The sequence below is a fragment of the Acartia tonsa genome, chromosome 5 (genome assembly GCF_053477335.1).
Source record: "Acartia tonsa isolate MP-2025a chromosome 5, ASM5347733v1, whole genome shotgun sequence".
Lineage (NCBI taxonomy): Eukaryota > Metazoa > Arthropoda > Copepoda > Calanoida > Acartiidae > Acartia > Acartia tonsa.
Genome location: NC_137264.1, coordinates 25,274,029 through 25,286,655, shown reverse-complemented (window position 1 = coordinate 25,286,655; position 12,627 = coordinate 25,274,029). Strand labels below are relative to the sequence as shown.

Genomic DNA, 12,627 nt, shown 5'->3' with positions numbered 1-12,627 from the left:
TATCGTGTTAATTTATATTCCTTAAGATCCCTTGGTATCATGTTAATTTTTATTTCTTAAGATCCCTGGGTATCATGTTATTTTTATTCCTTAAGATCCCTGGGTATCATGTTAATTTTTATTCCTTAAGATCCCTTGGTATCATGTTAATTTTTATTTCTTAAGATCCCTGGGTATCGTGTTAATTTTTATTCCTTAAGATCCCTTGGTATCATGTTAATTTTTATTCCTTAAGATCCCTGGGTATCATATTAATTTTTATTCCTTAAGATCCCTTGGTATCATGTTAATTTTTATTTCTTAAGGTCCCTGGGTATCATGTTAATTTTTATTCCTTAAGATCCCTGGGTATCATGTTAATTTTTATTCCTTAAGATCCCTTGGTATCATGTTAATTTTTATTCCTTAAGATCCCTGGGTATCATGTTATTTTTATTCCTTAAGATCCCTGGGTATCATGTTAATTTTTATTCCTTAAGATCCCTGGGTATCATGTTAATTTTTATTCCTTAAGATCCCTTGGTATCATGTTAATTTTTATTCCTTAAGATCCCTGGGTATCATGTTAATTTTTATTCCTTAAGATCCCTTGGTATCATGTTAATTTTTATTCCTTAAGATCCCTGGGTATCATGTTATTTTTATTCCTTAAGATCCCTTGGTATCATGTTAATTTTTATTCCTTAAGATCCCTGGGTATCATGTTATTTTTATTCCTTAAGATCCCTGGGTATCATGTTAATTTTTATTCCTTAAGATCCCTTGGTATCATGTTAATTTTTATTCCTTAAGATCCCTGGGTATCATGTTATTTTTATTCCTTAAGATCCCTGGGTATCATGTTAATTTTTATTCCTTAAGATCCCTTGGTATCATGTTAATTTTTATTCCTTAAGATCCCTGGGTATCATGTTAATTTTTATTCCTTAAGATCCCTTGGTATCATGTTAATTTTTATTCCTTAAGATCCCTGGGTATCATGTTAATTTTTATTCCTTAAGATCCCTGGGTATCATGTTAATTTTTAAAATGTTGAGAGTTATGCAATTAAGTCACAAACATTCCATTTTAAAAACTACGTTTTTTGTAGTCTTTTTTTGATAAGCACAGGAAAACATACATTAGACACTTAAACAGGTTGTTAAAAACTGACCTCTGAATCTTCAATTTCATTCTTGATTGGATTCTGCAAACTCTTTTCATTCAACAACTTTTCTGAATTTATTTGATTTGTTATTTGTCTGTCCAGTTGTCTGTCTGTCTTGCCAACCAAATAACTTCCCAAGTGGCCAATGTAACTAACAAATCTATCTGTTTATCTACCTATGTATCCCTATAAGTCATAAATATAAATTACCAGTCTGTTAATCTATCTATACACTATACATACATCTACTTATAGATCAATCAATTAATCTGTCTATTTCCTTAGAAAGTCCATATCCTTTTTAAGCTTCCCCATGAGAAAAGAAGCCTTGTAGCTACAAATTTTTCTCTGTTCATCACCTAGTTACCTGTATAGTTTGTCCATCTATTATATCTATATATGTTATTCTATCTATCCGGATATCTGTTATTCTATCTATCCAGATATCTGAATATCTATTTATCTGTTTATCTATCTATTCGTCTATTTACCTAGAAAGTCCATATCCTTTTTAAGCTTCCCCATAAGCAACGAAGTCATCTTGTCTTCTTGAAATTCTTTCCTATTAATTAACAAAGATTCAAATGTAAACAAGGATAGCAATGTCCAGTCCACTGGCGTTTCAGAAATAGCATGCTAAGTTAAGATAAAAATGAAAATGATTAATTTTCTAATGATTTTACAACGAAAAAAAATTTAAACCAATAAAAATCGGCTAAGGATTGCCGCAAACCTGGCAGGGTCATCCAGGTAAGGAGCAAAAATATTTTTATTTTACATAAACAAAGCACTTTATGTTACCAAAATACTAAGATATCCTAAAGTAGTACTTATTCATATGAAAAATAGGTGTTCAATTAATTTCAGGTTCCAGGTATGATCCTGCCGGTCCTGTGAAAGGGAAAAGGAAGCGAAATTTGACTTTTGTCTCAATTTTATCAAACAAGGGTTTTAGCCAGGAATAAGGCATAACCAACAAGCGATATAAATCTAAAATAATGTTTGGGGGGCAAATGGAGAGGTCGCCAATTTTACGATGTGTTGCCCCCCAACGATAGCTGAAAAACACGTATAGGTTTCGTGATTTTTTCCTGAATTAATTTAATTGTTGGTATAAGCTGGGTTTTAGTCCTTTATTTCTAACAGAAGCAGAGATAATAGGAGGGCAGGGGAGTTGAACAAAATTTAAAGTCTTCAATTATTCTTTAGGAATATTTTTTTTATATTTAAGTAAATATTTTTCTCGTATTCATTCGAATCCAGTGGACAGGAACCGGTTCTCATCCATACGAAAAAACTATGTCTAGCATCGTATTATATCCAGTTTTCTACGAATATAGAAATGTACAATCATAAGATTAAATCAGTTTTTTTAGCCGGTGCCTCCGGCACCTCGGGGCTAAAAAAACTTGTTTTAATCTTATAATTGTACATTCTATATCCGCGGAAAGCCGTTTATAATACGATACGAGAAATAACTATTAGAGTATAATCAAATAGCTCAATCGCGGCTGTAACAACTAAATTAATTAGTGAAAATATTCCTAAAGGTTTCGTGATTTTAGGGGACAAAGCTTCGTTGTAATGACAAGTTTTTTATCTGTCCCTCAAATATTATTTTAAATTAATTTCGATTGTTGGCTATACATTATTTCTGGCTCACTTGTAGTTTTATAAATACTGTTAAAACGAACGTACAGATTTTCTGTAATTTATTTAAGGGTTGATTCGCTTAATTAATTATACCCCCAAAAACTATGCTACGCCCCTAGATGCCTCTAGACAGAGAGACACCTAGAGATAATGATATAAGGATTACCTCCTTATTTCTCGTTTATCATCTTTGGTAAGGAATAATTTTTCTTCCTTTCTTGGACCCTCCTTGTTAGTTGGTTCAGATCCTGATTATTTACATTTACATTTTTTTACACACAGAGGAGCTTCCCTTCTAAGTACCTATTTGAACATCAAATCCCATGCCTATTTTTTTTTTTAAAGATAAGATAAGGGCAAGAATTTTTCCTGGGAGGAATGCTGACCCTTCGCAATGTATAAGTGCATTTGGTGTCCCAACACCGTAGAACTACCAATTACCTAAGAAACTTAACCTAAAGTAATAAAAAAATAAACAAGTATGTTTTTATTTAAATTACCCCACTATTTATTTATTGGTAAGTTAAAACCAACATTTTGGGGCTTAAGAGTCAATTATTCCCAATGTACATGATTTGTAAAAAGCAGGGACTTTGAACCAATGAACACAGCACCATAATTTTTCTTAGAGGTTTTAAAGATTTAATTATCATTATTAAAATGCGGGAATGGCTTACATATGATCAACATAAAATAATGTCAACTATTTAGAATTTTTAAAAACAAGAAATTAAACTATGATATTTTTATCACAGTTTAATATTAATCTAAATACAGCCAAAAAGTTTGACATAACATGCAATCATTGGATATTCAGTTGAATAAATGAGACAAGTTCTATAGAGTAACTATGTTACTAGCCTATATATTTTTATTGCATTTGATTCTCAGTGTCTCTCATATGTAGATCAACCATGGAATGTTGAATGCTTTTTCTGTGTCTCGGAGGTTCTAACCAATCCTAGGAGGGGATATTTTGTAGATGCATCTAGGTTACATGGAAGGAGATAAGAAGTAAGTTAGGGCACTATAAATCTAACAAACTAAATCAAGCTTCCCCGTATCCATGTTCTTAATTCTTAAGAGAGTGTCATTCATTAAATAAGAGTGGCTGAAATTAGAACACCTGTCATACTTAATAAGGTCAGGGTGATGAAATGATTGAGTAGCCTCCACGAGAATTGTTGCTCAACTGGAAATGAATTAAACCCAACCAAAAGAATCAAATAGAAGTACCCAAAGTTTTAAAACCCAACAAAAAGAAAACTTTGAGATCAGAATAATAAAGTCTTGAGTCTTCCAACTCACTTCAATCTTGTAATATATTTAGCTGAGCGTAAGAATTCTCACAACAAATCTCCGTGTGCATCTGAATCCTAACTTTAAAGAATCAGGGCCACTACTACTTTGTAGTTATTAAAAGAATTGACATTTCCTTTGCCGTAAAGGTATTATATATAGGTACATTAGATAATTTAAAATAGATTTTAATATAAATGTTCCTTCATCTTCTATAGAGCTAAAGATCTCTGCACACGACTTTCCTCTAAAATAAAAAAATATTTTTTTTATTGTTAATAAAAACAAAACACAATTAGAAATTAACCTGGGATTTTAAGGGATAATACAATGGATGGTACAAATTTTTGTGAAATCTGTTTCTTTATCTTTAAAAATGCAGTTTCATTCAAAGATCTTAAGGGATAACACAAAAGACGATGAATTGACATGCACTATTTAAAAATATTTAATTCAGTACTTGAGAACGTTTTAACTCTGCTAATCTGTGTCAACCAATCAAGATTCAATATAAATGAGGTTTAAAGGTAACTAATACGAGAAAGAGGTTGTAAACCGTTGAGTACCAGAATATTATTGATTCCAATGTCTTCTCCCTCCCATAGTTGCATTTTAATATAAAATATTTTTCCAATATAAGATAATTGAATAATTTTATTTATTGTCTCCTAAATAAAAATTTTATTATTCTTTCAGTAACATAATAAATGCATTTCATAGGTTTTTTACTATTTTTACATAACATTTTTATATTTATTTCTTTTTTTCTAGTAGCCAAGTTATTCTATAATTTACTTTGTCTGATCGTCCGTCAGTCTGTCAGGCTGTAAGGGAAATGTGATTTTCTCAGAAACTATTACAGAGAGACTGCTTTTTTTGTAAAGATAACCCTATACACTTGGGCATCCAGTATACAACTAACTTTGTCATTCATGCTACACAACAAATATACATTTATTTCCATGAAAGTTTCGTAATTTTTAATGATTAATACTCGCCTGTTTTGTTTTAGAAAGTCTGCATCGAAGGTTGTCATACTCAAAAAGGCCTAAAAAAAATAAGCTGGTAAAAGTTAGTTTGGTATCCCTTCCCAAAATATTTCTAAACATTCCCTGAACCTATAAAAAGCTTCACTATTTCTGTTCAGCGGTTAGCGAGATATTAAGCTACACACACAAATATAGAAATCCTGCTATTTTTTTTTATAAGGATACGTATTCCTAATTCTACCGAAAACAAAAGTAAATTTCCCTTTCCTTAACCTAAATGTTTATATTGACAAAAGTAGAAAGAAATATTTCAATAAGATTGCAAGTTATTCAGGAATCTTGAGGGATAAGACAATGAACGCTAAATTTGCGTAAATCCTCAATTATGATACAGCAAATTACTCCTTTTGCAGGTTAGAATTAGTGGTGGAAAATTTGATCTTTTCCAATTTGTACCAACCAATCAAGATGTATGAAATGTAGTTTTTAATCCAATAAATAAGAAAACTTTGGGCACCAGTTTAATTTAAAGTCCAATTTCCCCTCCCTCCATGATATTAGAAAAGGATACAACTTAGTTTGTAATTATATACAATGGCCTATTTTATTTTATTTAAAGGAAGCCTGCAAGAAACACATCGAACTAACTGCTGAAAGACTGCCAAAAGTAGACCCTATACCCCAAATCTGAAGCCTTTAGCTTTAATAGCAAAAAGGTTGTAGGTATTTTAAAAAGACATTTTATGTGTAATGGAAATTTTGAAAGATTTTCATTGCTCATGTTAGAAATTTTGAAATTAAACTACGTGGCCTAGAAACAAAATTATAAGCTTATTTTTGTCATAAATTTAGGTTGCCATTGACTAATTATACTTTAACAATAAAAATAATCATTTTTTAAGTCAAATTATTAAAAAAAAAATTAGGTTGAACTTGCGTTGTACCGAGAGTACTGTATTATTTCCAGCCAATCAGAAGGCTTAATCAGATTGACAACCAATCACAGCTAAACTTGTATTAGTTTCATTTGTTTCCACTATGATTTTTCGTTTCCAAACGCAATTTAAACCGATTTTTTTCAGAGATTTTGATTATGAAGTGTGGTGTTTTTATTGTAAAAATGTAAACAGTTTCCGACAACCTAAGTTTCTGACAAAGACATTGAAAGATAATTTGATGTTTTCATAAAAAAAATTTACATGTATATATCCGACACAAATAGATGTTTCATAGGTTCTTTTTAAAAATGACCTAGATAAAGCAAATGCACAAACAATTTAATATAGTTTGACTTTATAAAAGCATTTGATTGTATTAAACCTACTATAGTGGCTTCGGCCTAGTCTTAGACAGATGGTCTAATGTACATCCTTTTACTTTAAATATCTTTATATTTCACTTTTTTGGTGCTTCTCTGTACGTTCAAGGTGAGCACAGAGCCCACCCCCTCCCCTTGCTTTCAAATAAATTGGATTTATGGGTATTTATTGGCAATACCAGCCAAATTAAAACTTACCTTGATAGTTTCTTGGCACCTTTCTATCCAATCCTTTGTTGTCTTGGTTTTCCTCAATCTAGATACAGAGTAACAAGGATGACAACATCCATTAAAGCGAAGCACTGAAACGGTAGGACAAACGGAATTGAATAGTGTCAGAACTGAATAATCAGAATATATATGTATACGAGTGGAAGCAAAATTATAAGTAAATTTGTTGAAAAACTGCTTGATACAGAATAATGTTTATGGACATACTTACACTTGATTAGAGTTGCTTCGCTTATATTATTGTACTTTGTTGACCCAGGAATCAGTATACTAAAAATCAGATCAATCGGATAATAATATCACATAAAAATTTGTTTTTAAAAAGTAAAAAAATCAACATGTTTAAAATGGACTGTTTTAGATAATTTTGTGATGAATTGAATTCTATTTTTTTATTGCATACTAGTCTATAACTATTTTGATAATGTCTAATTTCTATTTAAAAAAATCGTTTTTTTCACTAAAATAATCAGAAAAACGTGTATGTTACAATAAAAGTAAAAGTAAATTTTTAAGAATTTTAAAAGCATTTTTGTACTCAAACTGTTTTTTTCGTCATTAAAGGGTTATAAAAAGGGGTAACATCAAAAAAGAAGTTAGTAAGATTTTGTACTCCACCAGAGAAGCATTTAAAACGTGTTTTAGTCAAAGAACATTTTAGTGCATGAATAACAGTAAAATTATAGTTGCTTGTTGTTGATCAATATTTTGTAGATATTTTCATATTATCTTTAATTACTACCTCACGGACCGCCCAGTCTGTTTTGTGATTGGAGAAACTATGAAATTGTTGAAGGAATATTGATCAATAATTTGTAAATTTATTTACTGTTATTTTTTTTTGTTATGATCTTGCTCAAATAGCAGTAAGTTGTGGTTGCTTTTTATTTATCAATATTTTGTAAATATTTTCATGTTTTCTTTAATTACTACCTCATGGACTGTCCAGTCTGTTTTGTAATTGGAGATATTATGAAATTGTTGAAGGAATATTGATCAATAGTTCGTAAGTTTATTTTACTGCTATTTTTTTGTTATAATTTTGATAATCTAGGCCTTTTGAGATAATTGTTCTTGTTAGTGATGGCATATAAATTTGGCAGTGATCCTCAGTGGACTAAATACTTGCATCAAAACCCTGATTTTTCAACAAATTGGTAAGTTTTTTTTCTTTTATAAATTCTTATATTTTTTTAACTGAAGAGTTCTTTTCTTATTTTGAGTTTCTAGTTTCTTTTAATATTTTTTTAAGCGTTCTATAAACCCTTTACTTTACTAATCTAAGAAAATATTAAAATCAAAATAGATAGTTGTTAGTTAAAAAAAACTATTGGCAATTTAAAAAGTTATCAGTAAAAAAATTAATCTAATGTAAAAGAATCTATGAAGGTGTTTAAAAAGTGTATTTTTTTAGTTCAACACTGTTGACAGAGATAAATCAGAGAATTTTGCTATTACCTACCTATTCCTACTCTAATATTCACATATTTTGATATATATTACTGAAATATTTTGTTAAATCTATTTAAATAATGTTTATTGTCAATAAATTAATTCTTTAGAAGATATTGTTTTATTTTGTTTAAATTCATGTATATGTTCAAAGGTGAAAACATCAGCTAATTAGGGTTATTCCAAAACATTCTGGTAATGATTATAGAGTTGCTTCGCTTTCTAAATCGTACCTACCTACTACAGGAATCACCATGCAAAGCTTGAAATCGATAGGAAAATTCTAACATGCTTAAATTTACGAAAAAGCTATCTGTTACGAACGGACGGACCGACCCCAATTATAGAAAAGCTTTGCTTCAGGTATTTTAATTTCGCGTTAAAATCTCTCTAATTACTGAACCTATTTAGTTCTCCATTTAAAAGAAGCTACAGAAAGGCCCTGAGATAGTTTTAGGCTATTTTAATTTTTAAATCCAGGGACATTTGGGGATAAGACAATGGACAAAAATATTAAATATCCCCAATTATGACAAACCTTCCTTTAGATTATAAAATTTTTTGTCCCAACAAAACTTTGGGTGCAAACGTATTATAAAGTCCATTGTCCCCACAATCCTTGTTTAAAGTCTTAGGACGGTTGTAATCCTCCTATTGCCCTCCTTCTCCTAGATGCTAGGGGTGCAGCTACTATCTGAGGGTTATAAAAAATCGTCAGAATAAGCCTCACCACTAAAAATGCATTAAATGTTTATTTGTTTGTCCACAATTGTATAATCCACAATCACTATTTAAGACGCTTATATGACCGGTGACATATAATAATAAACATAGGTATTTGTCTGCTAGAATTTTTTTTTACTTTTACAAATTTTGGGGTCTGGTGGACTATCTAGATTAGACGTGATACTCAAAATACACTTTTTCGAATTCAATTCTTCTGCTGACCTAAAAAGTTACTTTAGGGGCATAGAAATACATGTACAAAATTTTATCTCTCTATCTCAACTGGCTAAATAGCGTCATGTCTCTAAAAAATCAATAGATCTCGGTAGCACGGCAGTTCTAACAATTTCTCAGAAATATGCAGTTTTTTAGCTCTTCTGCATATTTCAACTTATTAACTATTATTCCCTACCTATATATTCTATGGTACATAACTATTATTCTCTACCTATATATTCTATGGTACATAACTTTTATTCCCTACCTATATATTCTATGATACATAACTATTATTCCCTACCTATATATTCTATGGTACATAACTATTATTCCCTACCTGTATATTCTATGATACATAACTATTATTCCCTACCTATATATTCTATGGTACATAACTATTATTCCCTACCTATATATTCTATGGTACATAACTATTATTCCCTACCTATATATTCTATGGTACATAACTATTATTCCCTACCTATATATTCTATGGTACATAACTTTTATCCCTACCTATATATTCTATGATACATAACTATTATTCCCTACCTATATATTCTATGGTACATAACTATTATTCCCTACCTGTATATTCTATGATACATAACTATTATTCCCTACCTATATATTCTATGGTACATAACTATTATTCCCTACCTATATATTCTATGGTACATAACTTTTATTCCCTACCTGTATATTCTATGGTACATAACTATTATTCCCTACCTATATATTCTATGGTACATAACTATTATTCCCTACCTATATATTCTATGATACATAACTATTATTCCCTACCTATATATTCTATGGTACATAACTATTATTCCCTACCTATATATTCTATGATACATAACTATTATTCCCTACCTATATATTCTATGGTACATAACTATTATTCCCTACCTATATATTCTATGGTACATAACTATTATTCCCTACCTATATATTCTATGGTACATAACTATTATTCCCTACCTATATATTCTATGATACATAACTAGAGCCCTCTCAAACTTCGCTGCTGTGTACAAACACGTTCCTGAAATTTACAATTCTTATTTTTATTAATAACTAACAACTTCAGGCCTCTAGGGGCTCTTGAGGGTGGGGGTTGGCAATAGTCATCCCCAGCGGTTAGCGAGATTTTAAGCTACACACACACAGAGATACCATGTCAGACAGCATGTTATGTCATTAAAATAAGGGATTATTTATCTCTTTTTAGGTGTTTTTTTTCCGATGACGGGTAATACATATCTGAAAATACGCAATGACGCAAAAGAGTACAAATGATACGCAAATTCTGATCACAATTCTCACGTTTATCTAAAAATGCAACATATAATAATAGCTATTAAAACAATTTTCAAGCATAACTTTTATCTTATTAGGATAACAATTAAATAAGAAAAATATTTTTACTATATGAAATTCGTGATCAAACACCTAATTGAAAAAAAAATGCAAGAAATAGCTTTTATTTTAAGAAAGACTAGGGACAACGAACGCCCCCAAGAAGCCTCTAAGTGTTCTTAAGGTGGGAGGGGGATAAGTCAACCGCCCTTCTACTTTTTAATTTGAGTTTTAATAAGAAATATTCAGAAAAAAAAATTTGGGGGGGATTTTAAATTGGGAGGGTGGAGATACGCTCTCCCAAAATAGTTAAAAACCTTACCTATACCTAAAAAAAAGCTTAATTGCAAAGGAAAACCAAACAGATGTCATTTTTTAACAATTTTATAAAAAAAAACATTGGCGCACTTGTATAAACACCAGAATTATAGGTTTGATGGGGGAAGGAAAAAAAGAGAGGGGGGAGAACAAGTTTTAAGAATTCTGAAAATAGTTATGATCACCATCTTCCACTTTTTTTCCCACTCCTCCTCTCCTCATCCCTCATTTTTATTACGTAAATAAGTAAAGGGGAATCCCAAGAAACTGAAGAGGAGAAGGTACTAGGTAGTAAACTTAGGGATTAGAAACTAAGAAAGATGTAAGAGGGCAGTCAATCTATGACCAATATTTTAATTGTATTTAGTTATAATTATTTTTGTTAGTAAAGTACCTAAGTTTTCAAGTGGAGGTACTAGATTGACTGCGTCTTGTACATCATCTATGATAGATATATAGATAGATTATCCAAAAGATGGGTAAAATAATAAATAGATAAATAATACCAGATATATGCTAAGGTAAAAGGCTCTTCATAATGACTAATGCAAAAAGATGAAAGTGAGAATAAAAATGAAATAGTAGAAAAATGATTATTAAAATATGGGATTAAAATTTTCATTTATTACTGGAATTACCAATCATCTCAAAAGTAGAAATATAATTTGTCTATATTGGCTGCCTCCTAGATAGATAGATAGTGAATACCTAGAGTCTCAAGAGCAGGAATAGAATCCTTGACTAGGTTCACTGCCTCCTGTGCATCTTCAATTGCTTCATCATTCCTTCCAAGCTTTAGATTACACCTAAACAAAATATTTGAATCTATGTAATTGATGAAATTATGTTGCGGCCAAAGGTTATAATCCAATAAGAATAAATTGTACTTGTGCATTGCAAATTGATAATTCATAGTCAAGCCAAATGAAATACTTATAGAAAAGATATAAACCAACCTGCTTCTTTGAACAAAAGCTCTTTCATCATCCCCATTAAAATGTATTGCTTTAGTTAGATATTGAACAGCTTTTTCTAGATCTCCACCATTTCTCATTTCAAGCTCACCCTAGTAAAAACATGATATGTTAAGTAACAAAAAGATCTTTGTAACTTAAAAAACCTAACCCAACACGAAAGAAACATCAAATTTATCAAGACTAATTGGTTCTGCAAACCTATGTGTATGTTTTAAAATTTTGTAATATGTATTCCAAAAGAAAATTCACAATTATTTTGTAAAAGATTTGTAATGCAAAATAAAATCTAAATACTTAGTTGAGTTTTTAATTGTTTATACATAGTATCATAAATCTACAACACCAAAAATTATTACTGATATCTAGCAAAGCTAATTTAGAGATTTGAATAGAACTACCTGAGCTAAAAATGCATCAGCATCTGACACATCCCCATCACCAGACATATTAACTGATTGACGGTCACGCCTAAATAAATTTTTTTTCTCTCAATAGCTTTCTGTGGCATTACAATTAAGAAAACTTCATATAATGATCTAAGCTAATACTACAACATGATTACAACTATTGTAATTTGTATTTAAAAACAAAACTAATGCCAGTAATAGATGTTTCACTTGGTGTTACATTCATAGAAAACATATTAAAATCACTTACCTTTAACTACAAAAAAAAAATATTTTAGAATTTTATTGAAATAACTCCTAATAACTAAATACGGACTACACAATAAAAAAGAGGTGATAAAAATTTCACTTAAAAAATATAAACATAAATGATTATATGAAATAAATTTTTTTCTTGATTAAATAAAGGCTTCTAATAAAGTAATTTATAACTTTTGAAATAAACCAATTTCTTATAATTTAACTGTAAGACTAGGACAATGTTGACAATGCTAAAAAGAGTAGTTAACTCCATGCTGATGGACTGAGG

The 12,627-nt window shown here is 30.1% G+C and overlaps 1 protein-coding gene across 1 annotated transcript in view; it reads right to left on the bottom strand.

Moving 5' to 3' along the window:
* LOC145320069 (uncharacterized) overlaps positions 1 to 12,627 on the bottom strand; it is a 42,748-nt gene that overhangs the window by 5,449 nt on the left and 24,672 nt on the right. The window contains exons 8-18 of the mRNA XM_080162509.1: positions 12,090 to 12,159; positions 11,671 to 11,780; positions 11,423 to 11,520; positions 11,109 to 11,156; positions 10,019 to 10,082; positions 6,605 to 6,662; positions 5,098 to 5,147; positions 4,305 to 4,346; positions 2,967 to 3,050; positions 1,639 to 1,709; positions 1,154 to 1,215 (exon numbers count right to left, since the gene is read on the bottom strand). Of these exons, the coding sequence (XP_080018635.1) occupies positions 1,154 to 1,215; positions 1,639 to 1,709; positions 2,967 to 3,050; positions 4,305 to 4,346; positions 5,098 to 5,147; positions 6,605 to 6,662; positions 10,019 to 10,082; positions 11,109 to 11,156; positions 11,423 to 11,520; positions 11,671 to 11,780; positions 12,090 to 12,159 (757 nt within the window). The remainder of the gene's footprint in view (positions 1 to 1,153; positions 1,216 to 1,638; positions 1,710 to 2,966; positions 3,051 to 4,304; positions 4,347 to 5,097; positions 5,148 to 6,604; positions 6,663 to 10,018; positions 10,083 to 11,108; positions 11,157 to 11,422; positions 11,521 to 11,670; positions 11,781 to 12,089; positions 12,160 to 12,627) is intronic.